At 39.2% G+C, this 20339-nt stretch overlaps 1 protein-coding gene across 4 annotated transcripts in view; it reads left to right on the plus strand.

Annotated features, from left to right (window-relative positions):
* Positions 1-20339, plus strand: part of lrp8 (low density lipoprotein receptor-related protein 8, apolipoprotein e receptor) — a 182784-nt gene that overhangs the window by 151335 nt on the left and 11110 nt on the right. For all 4 annotated transcript variants that reach the window (XM_038715284.1, XM_038715286.1, XM_038715285.1 and 1 more), the window contains exons 10-15: positions 1937-2108; positions 5306-5530; positions 6195-6313; positions 7605-7744; positions 16183-16324; positions 18786-18938. In XM_038715284.1, the coding sequence (XP_038571212.1) occupies positions 1937-2108; positions 5306-5530; positions 6195-6313; positions 7605-7744; positions 16183-16324; positions 18786-18938 (951 nt within the window). The remainder of the gene's footprint in view (positions 1-1936; positions 2109-5305; positions 5531-6194; positions 6314-7604; positions 7745-16182; positions 16325-18785; positions 18939-20339) is intronic.

Here is a 20339-nt window from a genome sequence, read left to right on the forward strand (position 1 = left end):
CTCTCTCTCTCAGCAGGTGAAATTGATGGTTACAACCCTCGATCAGTCAGAGGAAAATGATTGAATCCAAACAGTAGTCAAAATGTAATATTTTCTCCCTGTGCAGTAGCCCATATTAAAGTGGGGCTAAGGAAATATTTTGAGGGATGGTTGGCTCTGTGTGAAAGTATGAGTTTGTGTGTGTGTGTGTGTGTTTGTGTGTGTATGTATGTCAATGTTTCCAACTTTGACTTTTTACCTGACATTTCTGCTTTACTGGAGAGTGTGGAGTGGAGAGTAACATGACAGAAAGAGGAGTGAAGTGAGGATCAAAGAAAGGCGCTAGAAAATGAGATGGTGGGTATTTGTGCGACAGAGAGCAGAAGATAGGGAGAGAGAGAGGGAAACAGGCAGACAGACTGGGAATTCAGGGCAAAACAGTAATGTTGAGCCAAAATAAAGAGAAATTATTGCGGTGCAGTTTGATGAATGATATAGATGGGAATTGGTTGCTTGATGGTTATTCAAATGCTTGACTCATGTTCACCTTCATTTTCACCTTCAGCCTGCTGACAAATGTGCCCCAGGTAACTGATGTGCCAGCGAACGGCACATATTCTACGTACGTGAGGAAGAGAACCCAGAAACACACTTTTTACATGCTGATTCACTAAAAATAGAACAGTGTTTCATGTCTAGTTGTTGGGCTACTTTATCCACCTGCACATTGTGCTTCATTACTCCATACAGCAGCAGGACACACACTCACATACAAGCATTCAAACACAATGCTCTTTAAATGGATGTGTCCTGTCTTTGCTTTCAGTTTGGGCTTACTTTTCTGCAGCGAATAATTGTGTGAATTATTAAGTGAACAGCATTATTTTGTGCTGAAAGGCTGTGTGTGTGTGTGTGTGTGTGTGTGTGTGTGTGTGTGTGTGTGTGTGTGTGTGTGTGTGTACTGATATTTTCCTTTTAAATGGTTTATTTGGATGATTTATTTATGCACACATCATCAAAAATGCATGCTAAGCAGTACAAATGCTAAAGAAGACCTCTTACATTATGTTCCCTCTTGGGAATAAGAACTCAACACCACCCATGGTATCTTTGTAGACAACAGTATGTGTTGATTTTTAACTCTACTGCTGAAGTACATGTCATAGGGGAAAAAGGACTGGAGCTAACTGATTGATTTGCAGCCTTTAATAGTGCCAACAGACCAACGTTTTTGCTCTATTGTCATCATCACAGTCAAAGTGGACAAAGGCACAAGGCGAATGCATATATAGCCAAACTAAAATAGGGGTTTAATTGTCAGTGGATAGTAGGTTGAACAGGATTTCAAATGTATTATGATAAAGGATAATGGATCCAAGGGTGGGGTTCTCAGTTTTCAAGTGACATGTCAGCAGCAGTGTTTAACAGTAAGATAGTTTTTTATGTTAAATATTATTAAAATATTGCAGGACAAACATATTTTTTATGTCAGGTGAACAACGTTGTTAAATTTCAGGTTTTGTTGACAAACAAACTGTACTGTCCAAGTCAATGTGACCTTGTCTGTCACAAGCTCAGGAACAGTGTGGATTGTACATTAGCAAAGATGCACATACGCAGGTTCACCTTTCAAAAACAGGTTAGGGGTTGTGTGCTACAATTCATGTATTAATGTCAAGGTCAACAAATGTTTCCTTGTCACATCTACATTAACACACTTATGACTGACAGTAGTGCAAATTACCAATGTCTAACAGAGTGTGGGTTGAGGATGATATATGTACTCTTTGGGGTTACAATCGTAGGTTAATGGCTGTCAATGGACACCTACCCCCTGATATTTATGGCCTATCTGTCTAATTTTGCCAATGTCAACTAGTAAATAAACGGCAGAAAATTTATTAGAGAGATTTGCTCATACTTGATCAAGACATAAATGTCTTTGCTGCTCTTTCAGGAAAGAGTCCATACCTGATGTTCACCAACCGTCATGAGATCCGTCGCATTGACCTACTGAAGAGTGAATACACGCAGGTGGTTCCCACGCTGAAGAACGCAGTGGCCCTGGATGTAGACGTGTCCACCAACAAGATGTTCTGGTGTGATCTATATCATCGTAAAATATACAGGTATACACACACAATGTACAGTACAAATGATTTGTGTATTTTTCTGTACGGAATCAGGACTCCAGAAGTTTGGATCACATTCTGTCCTCGTTCTTAAGCCATTCTGTCACTATGTTCTCTCCTCTATCCATCCATCTTGTCTGCTTCAACCTGTTAAACCTTCTGGTAGCGAGACAGACGCACCTGGGGGTTGTGTGTGTGTGCGTGTGTGTGTGTGTGCGTGTGTGTGTGTCAGTCACACCTGGAGGGCTGTGTGTGTGAGTATCTGTCTGACAGTAAAAGGTGGAGCTGTTTGTCCTTCACACACATTACACATAATGTAGGTATATCATTTCTTTGTTCGTGTGTGTGTGTGTGTGTGTGTGTGTGTGTGTGTATGTGCACTCGCATGTGTGTGCCTCACCCTGGTGGCTAGCAGGTAGTAGGGGGGACCTTCTATCATCTCAGCTGAGCCATATGCTCTCTCTAATTTCATTGCCTCAGTAATCACAACCATTACTCATCTGCATACACTCACACGCACATACACATATTTCCACACAAACTCAGTGATACACTCAAGGGCTTGTGACAGAGAAACGACAAATGAACTCATTCGTCATGATGAACTCTACTTTGGAAGCAGAAATAAACACATAACTAGCCAGCAACAAGTTAATGTGTACAGTTAAATCTACTTAGAGTCTTTTTGGTTGTGTTAAATATATGTTGTTATACACCCAAAAGCATAAAGTCTACCTTCAGCTCAGTGCATTTATGCTGCTGATTTTGTGTTGCATGATATAATTTTGAAGGACTTTCATACAATCCAATTCACTCATAGTATGCAAGTACCTTTTGAAACATAGGCTTTTTTTGATATTGTGCATTTTGTGTCATATATTTAGCATAGTTTTAAAATCCCCAAGCCTTCTTAAAGAGGTAGTATTATGCTTTTTGGCTTTTTCCCTCTCCTTTATTGAGTTATATATATCATTTTTGTGCATGTAACAGGTTTGCAAAGTGAAAAAGCCCAAAGTCCACCCCAAAGGGAGTTCCCATCTCCCACAGAAAACTCTGCTCTGATCTGCCTGAAAACAGCTCATTTGTAGTCCAGCCTGTACTTCCGCTTTCTTGTGATGTCACAAGAAAATCCATGTCATAACTCTCGCCGAGCAACTAGTCTGACACGCCCTCAAAAACACCGGTGGAAAAACATTGTGCTGCAGCACACCTTTCCTCTCCCTTCCAAACACTAGCTACCCTCCAGGCAGTCAATGTTGTTAGTGTGATGTAGAGACAGAGCTCTGTTAAAACTTGGATGAAAGACACTTTTGTTACAGATTAATAACTCACCACTCTGAAACTCTTGCTCCTGTCCATATTGCTAAGCTGGTCCGCAACATTTAGCCTACAACTGAATCGAAGCTGTTTACCATCTTTTCGCTCACCCGCCTTTCTCTGCTTCTGATTGGCTATTACCGGCCTTTCGCTAACCTGCCCTTCTCTGCTTCTGATTGGCTAGTAGTCCTTAACGAGGAACTGCACATGTGCAACTCCCAACAAAGATCATTTAGAGACTAGATCCATCACTCCATAGCTAAAAGGAAGCCTTCAACATATAGGGTGAAAAGAGGAGCTGCAGCAATGTGCAGTATGACAAAAAATATGGCGTTTTTTGAAAATTAAACCATGTAAACCTGTTCTGGTACAACCTCTTAATAGGATTTTGAGCCTGAAAATGAGCATAATACCACCTCTTTAAAAGTCACAATTATTAAATATGCATTTACATAGTTCCTGCCTATTCTTTCATTCATCTTGATGCTTACAGATCTCTAAATTGCCACCCAAATTTCTCATTTGATTGGCGATTAATGGCTATTGATTGGTTTAGGCAATCAGTAGTATCATTAACGAGAATGAACACAATGTCTGAATGAAGTGAAACTCAATAGCAATTTGTTCCAATTATCAGCCTACCATTTACCTGCTTTTCAAACTCCCATTTTACCTCCACTTTAGTGCTTATGGTCTCTATGATGACTGAGAAAAGTTGTCGTCTCGTTCTTTCCAGCATTTTATGATCAGTCATTGAACCTCTTTATTACTTGGCTCACATATAATGTTTCAGGAATGCTTTCTTGTTCCACTCTTTCCAGTTGTTTAAAAAGCTGCATACCTTGAATCTTTTACCCAAGCATCTTACTTTCCGATGCAGTACTTTTTCCTCAGATAAGGACCATGATATCAAATGGAAATGTGTATTTCAAAGTGATTCCTCTTTATTGTCCCTCACCGTGACGGTGTGGTTTTCCATGCTAATTCAATGTGATTAGCAAGCTACGGGTCGATGCGTCGTTAACTTTTCCCTGTGATGGAGATGCCTGTTTCAAGCAGTAATATAGCCAATTAAAGATGCAATCAGCTCAGTGGTCTTGGACTCATGTGTCTCTGTCTTATTTCTTACTCCAGTCTGCCCTCTATTCATCCCTTCAACCTGTTCATCACAGTCTAACTGAATATTCGTAACTAAGCTAGCTTTCACACCCTAGATGAAGATTTCTGCAGTGGCAAACAGGAACACAGCCAATTAATAACCCAATCTGCTTCCGAGTCCCTTGTCCAAGTCTACCTAATCCCTCACTCCAACCACCTCACCAGCCTTCACCTTTAGTTAAGCAGTTCCTCCTTCTGTACTTCTCGTCTTCATTCTTGTACGTTTTGCTAACATGGGATGACAGGGTGTAAATTGGGACATTGTGTTTCCCAACCTTTTAACAAGGTTGTCTTGTATTGCCTAGTTTTATAGCCCTTGTGTAGTGGGCTATGTCTGAAGATGTTGAGGAAAGAAGGGAAAAGAGAAAAGCAGAAATGGGGGACTTAATACAGCAAACGGGGAGCAAGAGGAAGTGGAGAGAGATTGAGAAGACTAGAGTCACAGAGGGAGAGAGTGACACAAATAGAGGTAGGGACAGGTTGATAGATAAAGAATCTTTCTCCCTGGGAGGAGCTGTTTGGTGAGAGGCCTAAGGTTGTTATAGAGTCAGGCTTGGGTGCCCCTGACATGGTATCATCAAGAATACTTGCTCCCCACCATGTGCAAATAGGTATCTAAGGCAAAGCACAGCTTTTGTGATGGATTTTGTTATGGTTCCTAAATTATTTCGTACTTTCCACAACACTGACTGACACAGCTCTCCTCTGCCACCCACCAGTGCTTACATCAACAAGGCCAGTGACTCGTTGCAGCAGGTCACTCTCATCGACTCGCTCAACTCTCCTGAGGGCCTGGCTGTCGACTGGGTGCACAAAAACATCTATTGGACTGACTCGGGCAACAAGAGCATCTCAGTCGCCACAGGAGATGGCAGGAAGAGAAAAGTGCTGATAGCCACTGAGCTGAGCGAGCCACGGGCCATCGCAGTGGATCCACACCAAGGGTAAGTGGGAGAAGTTTGAGGGTGGAGGGAGTTTTGGACAGATGGACAAAGTGTGAAAAGATGGCATGGGAGTTGAGCCAAAGGCTAGGGAAGGACAGAGGCTGGAGGAGCAGGAAGGAGGGAGTGGGAGTGGGACGGACAAGCCTGTAGGCATTATTGTCAATCTCTGAATAGGGGAACAGCCAGTGTTAATACCTGTATCTAAAAGTAGGGTTAAAAACATTTGCACTACACCATATCAACACTATTTGTAGTGCTGCACAGCTTAACAATTATTTGGAGATACGACGTGACTCTCGTCTGCTCGATCTGCCTCTTTCTCTTTCTCTTTGTCCTGGATGTCTTGAGTTCCCCAAAAGACTCTTTTCACCACTCTACAAAGCATGAAATACATGCAAATGAAGCCAAGCTTTCATGGACACACATATTTAAAAGTGGTCCAAGTTTCCAGCACCTGCTGTTCCACTATCTTTTTCTTTCGTGCCTCCGATGCCTGTTTCAAGAGTAAAAATTTTTGATTTTGGAAAGAAATAAGAAGGAGACAGAGTCAGACAGGGACATTGTGTGATAACAGTAGATTCAGTCACATATTAGTTGTCTACTTTAAAATTACTATGAGATTGCACATGGACCTACTCACTGCTCCTGTTGTATCTTTCCACAGGTTTATGTACTGGTCAGACTGGGGAGGTCAGGCCAAAATTGAGAAGTCTGGGTTGAATGGAGTGGACCGTCAAGTTCTGGTGTCCGAACACATCGAGTGGCCTAATGGAATCACCCTGGGTAAGGAAAGACAGAAAACATGTATCTTTGAAGATGCAAGGTTCACTGTAGAGGAGGAAAATCAATCACCTCTGAAAGTATTTGTTTTATAAACAAAGTTATAATGCTGATATTGTTTTTGCAGACAAAAAAAATGTAAATTCAACACAAAGAAGGAGACAATACCAAAGACGGAGAGAGAGACAGAAACAAAGAGACAAACAGCAAGCGCTGAGAGATGAAAACAGTCTGGGTGTGCTGCAAACCCCTGAGTAGCTCTTATTGTTATAGCTCAGTTTCTGTCTGGCTCTCATCAATCAAGCCAGTGAACACAGGCCTCCGAATTAATAAGCCAGACGCTTGGTGCCGTCGATACCTCTCGTCATCCTTTTCAACTCCCTCCACGGCAATAGCCAATTTCTCTCAGCTGCCCTTGCCGGAGGTAAAAGAGAGGCATACAGTTGCCACAGTCTGTGGAATTGAGGTGTCACTACATCTGTATGAAAACAAATTATTTTTTAGAGTAAGGCGAATTGAGAGAGTTGGCCAGACTTGCACTATACTGCTTTGGGAGAAGGGGTGGATTATTTCACCCTGGTCACTGATTTCATACAGAACAGCAAACAGAGCAGTTGATTGTGTGAGTCAGGAGAGGTGAAGTTGTGAATGAAAATAAATCTGTTTTTTGGCACGAGGATGTTGAATGAGTTTCTTTTTTAAGTTTACTCAGCTGACTTGACATTTTTGGGACTTCCTTATCATATTAAAGGAAATCACTGTATTGTTACTGCCATTATTGTGCCACTGTGGAATGTTACCTGAGTCATACCAAAAATAAATAAATAATAATAATAAATTACTAAAACTAATGATAATTTTATTTTTTAGGTTTTTGTTGGTCAAGAATATCTCACTTCATATAATTTGATTTACTATATATAAAGCTGTTATATGTAAAGCAGTCATGCATGGATTATGTCCCTTGCTGCCAAATTTGATGGAATCTAAAAATTTTAAAGTCAACCACAGCATTTCTTTTGGCCTATAACAAGAGCACAAAAATTGAGTACTACTCAAACTAATCAATTTGCTCAAGGGCACATACATTTTCCCAGCAAAGAAGTCAACCGGCAATATTACAATAACATCTGTGTTTTCTCAGCGAAGGGCTTTAGCCGTCATGTCAAAGAAGATTGATCGTGTAACTACTGGGCCATTACATTCATATACCTCTCACCCTAGGTCTTTTCTCTTGGAATGACCTCTCTCTCCATTCGTCTTCCTCTACCTCCCTTTTCCTCCATCTTCTCAGACTTGTCTAACAGGCGTCTCTACTGGGTGGACTCCAAGCTACACCTGCTGTCCAGTGTGGATCTGAATGGAGACAATCGCAAAGTGCTGCTGTCCTCCCATCACCACCTCGGACACCCCTTCGCCCTCACTGTGTTTGAGGTACAGAAGAACAGCCACAGAATGAGTCCAACCAATGGTATTGGAGAGCTTTAAATCTCTCAGTATGCTTGGTTTGTACAAGAATTAAACCTTACTACACTATGCTTTTATGTTCATGCAGACACATTGTGAAAAGCAAGTCACAGAGACTCTCGACCTTTCTTTTTCTTTATTATTAAATTCTCTTAAGCAGCCAGATATCCATTTTTCAAATATAAGTTTCTACCAGCAGTCAAGCACAGTCTAGCCTTTTAGCACTTGAAATACATAAGGGCACCACTAAGGGTTAAAAATATATTCAAACCCAGTTCAGGTAGATCTTAATACAAGTAAATATCAGACTAATAAAAGTCAAAAATACAACAAATTCTGGCATGAAGCTAAAATCGAGTTCAAACCTGCTTGCTTGAACAGCACAATGAAGCTGAGCAAAATATTAAAAGAAAACAAGTGAAAGATAACCATGAAAAACAACTTAAATATATATTTATTTCCCACTTTGGGACTTGTCATGGATCAACTTGGCAGTGTTTGCAGGAGGCTCTACCTGAAAAACAAACAAGACACTAACGTCCTTATTTGACCTCCAAAGGTAGATTCACACAGAAAAATAGGTCTTTCCTCACTTATCTCTGCCTCGTGGGTGACACTCTCTTCTTGTTTGTTGATTCCCATCTTGGCAGTGTATTTCTAGATTTTCTGTGAGCCAAATTTAAGTATTGGACATGAGTTTTTGGTGTTATGGTGTTATTAAACTGAAGTTGTTCATATTTGGCTAACCTTCTTGTTAGAGATGGGAGACTGAAAATAAAGCAGAATTAATACATGTATGTTCTTGATGAATACTACATGTCATTACGGGACACCTGTAGTCTTGTTTGTTACTGTAACTTTACATACTGGTCTTTTGATAGAGTTTAAGTAGTAACTGGAAAGAGAAGTGTGAGAGCTTAAGAAGTTGAGGAAGAGAGTTGTAGGGAAATAAGTCAATGGAGTAACGTCTGAGTGAGAGATTGATTGTGAAGAAACGAGTGACTGAGATGTGTTAAAAAGTACAGTAGCAAGATAAACCCTGAGAAGAATGATCTTTTCAAGGGCTGGCGAGTGTAGAGTCACAGTAGAGTACAGCAATCGATGAAACTAATTTGGGGTTATTTATTGAGGCAGGAGTGAATCAGTCTGTAAGAGCCCATCAGGTGTAGATGATGTGGAAGGTGGAAAGGAGAACCTGAGGAGAGCGGAGAATGAGGAGGATAAGGTAGAGATAGAGGGGGGTTAAATGTGAACAGTAGGAAGTGCTTTCTCTAGTCCTCTCTTTGCTGCACACACTGTGATGATGAGAAGCAAAGGGAAGAAGGGACATCCATCATGTCCAGCTGAGTGTGCCTGCATGTGTGCTTGTGTTTGTTTGTGTGCGTGTGTGTGTAAAAGAAGTAGAAAACCAACCTTTCAGGCAGGCACTGAAAGTTCATGCCTGGAGATTAATAGCCCTCAGTTTTCCTGGTCTGTTCATTCTGGTTATGATACAGACCAAATTAAAAATCCTTTAGCAGTGCAGCAGATACCTTGTCCCAACAGACCGATAATGGGAAGCTTGTTTCTTTGGAGTTGCCTGGTTCGAATTGTGAACTGAAACAATGGACTTTTTTTGTCCATCTAATTTAGTTTGTGCCCTATCTGTAAAATGAGAGTCAATGGTGTATTTTTCACTCTGGGTCTGTGTGACTGCTTACTAACCCAAGTTTAGCCCAGTTGTGTAACATGACGTATTTTACAACAGGTAATAGTGCAGCACTTACTGAGGTTTGGTTGTATGCCACAACATATGTCACAGTAATTTAGTAGATTCACACAGACAAGTTCATTGTAAAATCAGACTTGAGAGGTGCATTCAATTAGTTGTTCGACAGAAAATTCATTGCAAAGTATTTTGATAATTAGTCGTTTTTGTAATATTTTAAAGCAAAAACAGCAAACTAATTCCTTGGTTCGAGCTCAGTCAAATGAGAGGTTTTCTTTTTCTTTTGTCGTATATGATAGTAAACTGGATATCTTTTGGGTAGATAGTGATCTAGAAATCAGTCAAATCAATCAGCAGATTAATCAAAAATTAATGACAATAATAATAATCATTAGTTATAGGCCTAAATCTGACTGTCTTTAAATATAAGATATGTTCTGTATTAAAACAGAATTTATTAATCTACGCATTAAAGATAAATGGGAAGATCACAAAACTTACAGTCATATCTGAAACGCCCAAAGTCAGTTATTTTAACCTGTCTTACACATTGTTTTACTTATCACATGTATGAAAATGCTTCTGACATGCGGTCACATTGCAACATACATGAGCATAAAATTAACACTCAGAGGCATTCCTTTTCTATATACAGGTGCTGGTCATATAATTAGAATATCATCAAAAAGTTCATTTATTTCAGTAATTCCATTCAAAAAGTGAAACTTGGATATTATATACATTCATTATACACAGGCTGATATATTTCAAATGTTTATTTCATTTAATTGTGATGATTAAAACTGACTAAATCTCTGAAAATTAGAATATTACTTAAGACCAATACAAAAAAAGGATTTTTAGAAATGCTGGCCAACTGAAAAGTATGAACATGAGAAGTATAAGCATGTACAGCACTCAATACTTATTTGGGGCTCCTTTTGCCAGAATTACTGCAGCAATGCGGCGTGGCATGGAGTCCATCAGTCTGTGGCACTGCTCAGGTGTTATGAGAGCCCAGGTTGCTCTGATAGTGGCCTTCAGCTCTTCTGCATTGTCTGGCGTATTGCATCTTCCTCTTCACAATACCCCGTAGATTTCCTATAGGGTTAAGGTCAGGCGAGTTTGCTGGCCAATTAAGAACATGGATACCATGGTCCTTAAACCAGTTACTGGTAGCTATGGCACTGTATGCAGGTGCCAAGTCTGTTGGAAAATGAAATCTGCATCTCCATAAAGTTGGTCAGCAGCAGGAAGCATGAAGTGCCCCAAACCATCACTGACTGTGGAAACTTTACACTGGACTTCAAGCAACGTGGATTCTGTGCCTCTCCTCTCTTCCTCCAGACTCTGGGACCTTGATTTCCAAAGGAAATGCAAAATTTACTTTCATCAGAGAACAAAACTTTGGACCACTCAGCAGCAGTCCAGTCCTTTTTGTCTTTAGCCCAGGTGAGACACTTCTGACACTGTGTCTTGTTCAAGAGTGGCTTGACACAAGGAATGCGACAGCTGAAACCCATGTCTTGCATACGTCTGTGCGTGGTGGTTCTTGAAGCACTGACTCCAGCTGCAGTCCACTCTTTGAAATCTCCCCCACATTTTTGAATGGGTTTTGTTTCACAATCCTCCCCAGGGTGCGGTTATCCCTATTGCTTGTACACTTTTTTCTACCACATCTTTTCCTTCCCTTCGCCTCTCTATTAATGTGCTTGGACACAGAGCTCTGTGAACAGCCAGCCTCTTTAGCAATGACCTTTTGTGTCTTGCCCTCCTTGTGCAAGGTGTCAATGGTCGTCTTTTGGACAGCTGTCAAGTCAGCAGTCTTTCCCATGATTGTGTAGCCTACAGAACTAGACTGAGAGACCATTTAAAGGCCTTTGCAGGTGATTTGAGTTAATTAGCTGATTAGAGTATGGCACCAGGTGTCTTCAATATTGAACTTTTTCACAATATACAAATTTTCTGAGATCCTGATGTAGGGGTTTTCATTAGTTGTCAGTTATAATCATCAAAATTAAAAGGAATGAACACTTGAAATGTATCAGTCTGTGTGGAATGAATGTATACATTATACAAGTTTCACTTTTTGAATGGAATTACTGAAATAAATCAACTTTTTGATGATATTCTAATTATGCAAATGTAAATGCTCCGTACTTGTATAGCGCCTTTCTAGTCTTTTCGACCACTCAAAGCGCTTTTACACTACATCTGCATTCACACACACATTCATACACTGAGCCTAAGTGCTCAAACGGAAACTAACATTCACACTTACTCATACACTGGCGGAATAGCAATTCGGGGTTCAGTATCTTGCCCAAGGACACTTCGACGGATTGAACCGCCGACCTTCCGATTAACGGCCAACCCGCTCTACCTCCTGAGCCACAGCCGCCCCCATATGTCATGGTCATTATATGACCAGCACCTGTATACATACACATACAATAGCTCTTTTGAGCATGTGAGAGATATGAGGTTTCACAATTGTGTGAGTGAGACATAACAAATGTTTGTCTTTCCACTTGAGCATATCATCTGCAAACTTAAGTTTCATATTGATGTACTTATGTTTCTTAACACTGCATAAGAAAGGCACGAAAGTCTGACACACCACCACCAAACAAACACATGAAAAGACACAGACATACAAACTTTTGCAGTCAGTGTCCACCCCCTGCCTAGATTCCAAGCCCTAAGGAAATGTATATCGCAGAGGCATGCAGAGAGTAATGTTTTCTCTTCCTCTTGCTTTAGTATCATTGCATTACATTTTATCCCCTCTTTGTTTGACTAGAGGGGATAGAGAAGATGAGATGAGTTTGGGAAGAAGAAGCAGAGGGGGGGGTGTTGATTGATTGAAAAAGACAGTGGAAACAAACCCAGTCAGGAGGAAAGTAAATAATGGTGCTTAAGCACGTAATCGTGCTTTTGCCATGAACTCAACATTGTAGGAGGATTTAAACAGGTTTCAGAGGTCCTGCACACCCACACAGGTATTTTAATTTAATCTATATGATTAGACCTTTGCTCAGGTTGAAGGTGGCCAGAGCTACGCTGGCAATTACATGAACTCATGTAATTCGTACAATGTACGATTGTACGTCCCTTACAGGTTCAACAAGATTGAAGTGGCGGTCACACCACAAAGTGACATGTGCTTGTATAAATAGGTGGGCCCCTAAGTTTGGTGATGTAGTGATGGTTAACAATGTGTTCACTCTGTTTATTTAAAAGATGTTCCTGTACCATCTACTCCTGTCTCATAACTGTCTGCAAATCATTGCTATTTTGTGGAATAGCTTTTCCTCTGACCGAGGGGGTCAAATAAAATCCCCTTTAATTAATTGATTTCAAAATTTCACCATTTCAAATACTGGACCTCCGTCATCCATGCTTTTATTTTTTAAGTATGGTCATATCTGCCTTCAGTGTAAAGAAGTTGCCTAGCACCCAGAAACAAAAAAGGACACAATGTCTGACAAAAGTCTGACTGAGATTTAAAATTAAAAAAAAGAAACATTGAGCATGAGTGATCATAGACTGTAAACAGTGTCAAAGTCAGCCATAACTGGTTGGTGATCTCACCAATACAGAAAGCACATTCTTGGATTTATCAGTCCCGCAGTGATCAGTTAGTTAGAGTTTTAACAGAATAGCAGGGAAAATGTCAGTCAAGCCCTGTCTGTCCACACCCACACCCACACTCCAGATAGTGGGTGTACCAGGCTTTAATACTCTTCTGCAGCTTAGTGGAGATTAACACAAAATTTCTCTTTATATTGTTTGATTCCTACACAGGTTTAACAACAAGTCTAAATTAGTTTTTTCATAACTTGGGTTGATACAACAAAGACTACAAATAAAATCCCAAAATATCAAAGACTTCAAAAGTTGAGTGGGTTGGCTTTGTTTGAACTTTTATTTGTGGTATCTAGCATGACATGCAGTAGGCACCAAAAGCTCATCAGGCAGATGTGTCAGTCAAAAAGAAGGTTCTTCTGGGACAAAATCATCATGTGTCTACATGAACATAAAATCATCAAGCGCTGTTCTCCCCTTGACTGTTTAAAGGCTCCATATCCATTTAGATGTATCCCATCCCCTTGACAACCCTGGCTGAAGTGATGCAATGCCATGTATTCTAGCCTATCATTTGACACAGTCATTTAATTTATTCATATTGATTCTACAATAAAGAGCATTGGCCTGCTTTGGTCTGCGTTGCTGTTTGAAGCTTTCAAGGTGAGAAAAAAGTGGCAGATTGTTTGACAGTGGAGAAATTCAAAGAGAAAACCAGATGTGGAGACTGACACAGACAGTGAAAGACATCCACAGAGACAGAAAGGCAAAGGGAGAGGTAGAATTCTAGATTTGAGTATTGTTTTATCAACATGGCTGATATTTGTCTTTCATTGTTTCAGCACTACTGTTATATGAGTAAAGGTTTTATGAATCTGAGTGACGGGGAGAGGGAGCGATAGAGAGCTCAGTAAAAGATGGAGGAGGACAAGGTGAGATTAAGTCCTACGATAACTCAGCTCAAATAGAAAGCATGGATTACAGCTGTGACTGAACCACGCACAGACATACACAAATATATAGTTATATACACACACCCTCTGCCCTTTAAAAAGACGATACAACCGTAAACATAACCTCAGCCTAATGAAAAAAATGCTTTTAGGAACCATCATAACTGTTGCGTCTCTCACTGTCATCTCTTGAAGTGTCTTGTTTTTTTAAACATCCTATGATCTCAACGTCTCTGTGTGTTCTCTAGCTATAATATTTTGCGTTTTTCTTAATTGATATGTGGCTAGAGCAGTCTGTGGTTGCCATGGAAACCAAGTACCATAAGCACTTGTGCAGCATATCCTGTTATCCTGTGGTATCACCAAAGGGAATTGTGAGGAGTTATTATAGAGAGGAAGAGCAATCAAGAAAGAAGCTGAGAGAGTTATCTCACAGGTCAGGGCTTGCAGTATTTATTTATTATTAATTTATTTTACAACACTTTACACAAGGGACTTTTATGATAGGAAGAAACAGAAAAGTGTTCTGTTAGAGGTATTAGGCCAGTCTTCACCATGGATATCATGTTTTCAAGTCTTGTTGTGGCTGTTTTGCCAGATTATTGCATTAGCTCCAGCAGGTCCTGCTACATATGTCCTCCAAAGAAGACCCATATGAGTGTTTTGTGATACCACCTCCATGACAACAACGGCAAGAGCCAGTCATGCTGTTTTTAATGCCTGCAGAAACAGAAGCACAGAGTTGTTTACTACTTAACTCCACAAGAGGAGTAGGGATCGTTTTTTGGCATAGTTGCTGCACAGGATATTGCAGGCTCTGTCTTTATCACGTGACGCATGTCGGCCCAAAAAGCACTTTTCCCATAGACAATCATTGGAGAAGGAGCAGCAGTAAAGCTGTCAATTCATTATTCTGAGCATCACAATCCCTCTGAAATTAGTCTTTATATCATCCTAATTTGGTCCAGTGCCAGCTGGAAAGTCTGGAAGAGCTGAGTGATTTAATGCTACAAATACATTATATGTTGGGCCAAAAGTCTCACTACTTTCTTGCTACTACTTGCTTTGGCACTGAGCATAAACTCGAGTTGCTTTAAGCTTTTACAACAATTTACACTGGCTGAGGACAGCCTCTTTGCAGAGTAAAAAATATGTTGTTGTGGTAAACACTTGTTTTTGTTTATCCATTGTGCACTGAGGAGGCAAGATATTTTGACGCCAGTGTAAACCATCTCCAAAAGCTGCCAAACATCTTCTGTCTCATTAAATTTGTTCAAAAGAAATAATAATGATGACTAAAAATGCAAATATCACCTCCACTTTTTTAAGTAGTTGAAATGCCATAGCAGTTTTTTAAAGCTGTGAGAAGTTTGTTTTCATCAAGACAACCTTTATCACTTCACTATCTTTAATTACTAATTATATAGACATTTCTCATGCAAGGAGTGGTACTACATTTTGACAAAGAATATTGCCAAAGTATTATTTGCTCAGCATTGATTGTCAGAATTGAGTGTTGGATGCTCAAAGTGCCAGAGGATACATTTAAAACAGCACACTCCCCATTACAATATAACTTATCGGGTCTGTTTAAACCTCTTCTAAATTAAAATGCAGTGCGTTTAACCTTACTTCAATAAATTATGGTTTAGCCTTCAAACCTGTCATTTCTCATAGGCCTTCAATTAAAAATTTAAATTAAAGTTACCCCAGGCAAAAAGCATCTTCTTGAAATTAGTCTTTCCTGCCAAATAAATTGTAAATCCTAAAAATAATCAAATTCTCTCACTGAAGAAATTGATGAGTAGAGATCTGGACTTCTGGTAACGTGGGGCAATTAGTGTTTTCACCCAGGCAGTAATAAGATCTGAAACAAACAAACGTGGTAGCTTTAAGTGCATGAGAGTTTAATCAACAGACATTGTTAGGATGATCATATATACCTTGGTTGCTGTTTACCATACTTACTAATTAAATTACATTTATTCTAAATGACTGAATTGCATTTAGATATTAAACGTTCACTTTGGATATGACATGGTAGCATACAACATTTGTTTTTTTTAAACTATTGTTTATTCTTTAACATTTATTAAAGAGGGTGAGGCATTCAGCAGCTAGAATGTATTTATGCATTTTTAACTCTCTCTATCCAGGATCGCATATATTGGACAGACCTGGAGGACGAAGCAATATATAGTGCAAACCGATTGACGGGACATGATGTGGCAAAGGTAGCAGAGCACCTCAACAACCCCCTGGATCTTGTGGTGTTTCATGAACAGAGGCAGCCCAAGGGTAAGACATTCAGGAAAAATGCTGAGTAACTTGGGAACTATGATATGACATGGGCATTTTTACTGTTTATTTTATTTCAAGCAGTATGGTAAAATACAAAGCAGCCACAAAGAGTTGATTAGGTGAGGAGCTACAGGTGAAGGGCTTGCATTGCAAATTGGGCTTCATGGGCTCTGATAACGGTTGCTTGCTCCTTGTACTATTCCCAATGGCACATAGAGTTTGGAACATCACATAATCTTTGCTCAGTGTTGGTCAGTTGGTTATAATGATTACTTGATCTAAGTGCAGACCCAAACAACAAACCATAACATAACAAAAGACATTGCACTCCCACATTACAAAACCTTGAATTATCCATGTGTAGACCACATGACTTATTAAAACTGACTGAAACAATAAACATACAACCCAATGTGTGTGCGATAAGTTTGATGTATGTGCTGTGCAATGATGTGCTGTGATGTGGTATTTTCCCGAGGTGTGTGTGTGTGTGTGTGCTTTTCTGTGTGTGTGCTTGCGCTAGTTAATGTGTCTGTTTGTGTTGTGTGTAAGCAATTTGCTTGTGTGATTCTGTGTTTTCATGCTTTGCTTTCTCCCCTCACTCAGAGCGAAGAGCAGTCTTGTCTAAGTGCCAGTAGGGAGCTAATTGTATTCTCTCATTAATAAATCAAGAGTTCTGCTCAAAGAGGTATCACAGAATTAAACTTGTTTTTTCCAAAATGCCAGCAAAAGCAAGTCATAAAATAACCACGCCTAACTTGGTTAAATTAAGACATATTTAATGAACTCTAGATGCCCCTTTCTCTCTTGCTTTTCCATATAATTTTTTTCCCTTCAGAAAATACACTAATCTAAAAAAAACAAAAGAGAAGATCATCACTTATTATTATATTGGTTGTCACAATACATCGCTGAAATATGGCCCAAAACAATTCAACATGTCTTCCTCAAAAGAGCATCTCTTACTGTCCTCTCTTTGTTGTGCTTTTTTAATTTTTATCTTTTTATTTTATGTCCATCCAGCAGTGCTTCTAAGCCTAAGTTCCATGTTTTAGTTCTTATTCTAGACCTAGGGAGATATTTCAACTTTAGAACAACATCATTTTGCAAAATTTCAACTCATTCTCTCTCATGTCTTCCACTTCCTTTTCCTCTGCTGTCTCTCCTTACATCCTTCCTTCTCATCTTTTTTTATTTATTTTCCTATTGCCTCCTGTTCTCTCCCTTTCTGTTCTTTTACTTCTTTCCTCTCCACTTCTCTCCTCCCTCGTCCGCCCTTCTGCCCTTTTCTTCCCCCATCATATAATTTAATTGTGTTGTCATAATGTGTCATGGCTTTTAAAATACTTCCTTTTACCCAAAGAGTTTAATTTATTCTTAACATGGAAAGCAGGTACTGAAGATATTTGGAGATTTGAATAATTTCATTTAGACAGATGTTCATATTACGTACTTGTTATGCTGAGATGCTCTACACCAAGGACAAATGTATTCCAGCTTACTAAAATCTCATTGTGTGTATATTGCTACTTCCCCTGATGGCAGATGATTCCCCCGATGTGCTGCTCTCTAAAACTATGCACAAGTCAGGAGGCAGGATCGACCGCAACCTGACCTAATTCTGGTGCTTCCCCACATGACAAGAGCAGCAATATTTTTTTAGTCTGAGTCTCGGGTTAGAAATCTGCATGTAAATTTTTAATTTGAGTGCAGAGATTTAAAAAAATAAAATAAAAAAGTTTAGACACCCTGTCCTAACCTAAGCATCTTTTCATTGGACTAGAAAACACAATAAGGTTAATAGGTAATAAGCAGTAAAAAAATTTTTGGCTGATCATCTACAACTCTGATCCTGGGCTAAAAATGTTCAAAACCCTGTGCTCTGCCTTGATGTTTCTAGATTTAGGGTCCAGTATTACCACTACAGGCATACTACAGTAATGATGTACAGTCTAAATTGATCATTTTCAAAAGTCTTGAAATGTGACAAATGTAATGTAAAAAAGCGTTTTGCTCTTGAATTCACGTTCACATCGCTTTTGTACAGGGGCTTAGTTTTTTTGCTTTTTGGATTTCTTTTCAAAAAATAGTCAATAGTAAGACCAACCTGAAGTTAATTCACAATTAATTTGATGCTGACTGAGACACAGAACTGGGTCTCTGTCTTCAATTCGTAAAAGCCTTTTCCTGTTAAATATTCTTGTCTACAGTACATGTAAACCTTTTTGGCATTGACATGAGATTTCAATTTACCAAACATTTGGAAAAAGCACCAAATATTTATAAATGTTGTTATTAAAAGTTTAAGTTTAATTAAGAGTTTTCAGTGGAGCTGCGAGATTTCAAAATATGTAAAGCAGAATAATATTGGATTTTATTTAATTTATGTATAAAGGAAATGTATAAATTCAAATTTATACATACCCGTTTTAATCAATTTCTTCATGTTTCCCCCAAGCCCCAGACACCTGTAACACGGGCAGTCTGCCTAATGGCGGCTGTGAATACCTCTGTCTGAAGGCCCCCCAGATCACAGACCACTCTCCCAAGTACACCTGTGCCTGCCCTGATGGCATGGAGCTGGGACCAGACATGAGACGCTGTGCTATAGGTAAGTCGGTCACACTCTGAACTAATAAATCAGAGTCCAGGCGCACACTTAATTAAAGAGAGATTGTGCCAAGGAACGTCACATGAAGTCTACATCGCTGTAATCATAATGACATGATGGAGTACAAGGCCATAAAGATAATAAATTGGTTTAACTCTCTCAACTCTTCTAAAAAGAGTCCATCTCATAATTAACTATTTAGACATATCTTAAAAAATGTTCATTATATTGGTAACATATGCAGGCATGGCTATGGGAAACATTCCCCTTACCATTATAGGTTGAAGGAAATACTAAAAGGTTATTTTTCGGTCAAGTAGAATAACTTGAATCTTGTCATGTCAAGTTTGATTTAGGTTCTTCTCTCAGCACAGCTAGATGTGTGTAAATGTAACATTTGAGAAGATTCACTAAATCTATTTAGAATTGTCAGTAAAATATATACAGTAAATGCTAAATATATTAAATACAATATATAAAATACATAAACAATATTAATATGACAATTATATTATTGCTAGTGGGGAATTTGTCCACTCTTACTCTTAAATAAAGGATTTATATTCATACCCATTAATATTTGTCTTAAATCGTAACAAAATACTCTATTGACTATTACAAATTTTATCCAAATCCACTGTTTACCAGTATCAGCATTCACTAATGCAAAATGTTCAAGTATTATTATTTTAATCACGACTTATTCAAAAGCCAACTCTTTCAGAAAATTCGACACCTGTGCTTACTGTACACTGTCTTGGGAAGTGGGTCATGGATTCTCCCAGCTTACCCGTGTTCCCAGCACACCTCCATTATTTCACTGACCTTATTTCACCACTCAGCCAGTCCCCAGCCTCTGCAGTCACCACTAACAAACGTCCCAATTGTTATGTTGTTATCCTTAATAAACCCAGTCTGTTTAGCAATTCATGTTTGCACAAGTGAGGAGTAAGGAGCTGACACAGAGAAAAGGGAGAAAGAAAGATGATGTATGTAGACTACCATTCAGAGAATCGACTGGACAGGGAACAACAGTTATTTCTGATAGCTCCCACCCCCTTCATTTGGAGTTTCAGATCTTACCTTCTGGTTCTCGGTTCAGATTACCCCCAGTAAAGAGCAATAGATACAGGCACTCATTCGTTCCGACTGCCATCTCTTTTCTAAACTCAGTCCGGAGAAGTAGATAGACTAATAATTAAATAGTGATGGGGTTGTTATAACATGTATAGTACTGACGTTGATGATGTTGTTGAAGTGATGGTGATTGTTATGGAAATGTTCCCCTGTGTTGCAGTCTATTATTGCTATATTGTTTTTATGATGAACATTGTCAGATGTTTCTTTTTAAAATATGGCTGTCGAATTGGAGGCCTATTTATTTATTTTATTTATTTTCAG

This window comes from Micropterus salmoides, unplaced genomic scaffold, assembly GCF_014851395.1.
Source record: "Micropterus salmoides isolate LMB-PRFRI ecotype aquatic unplaced genomic scaffold, ASM1485139v1 Ms_hic_scaffold_13, whole genome shotgun sequence".
Lineage (NCBI taxonomy): Eukaryota > Metazoa > Chordata > Actinopteri > Centrarchiformes > Centrarchidae > Micropterus > Micropterus salmoides.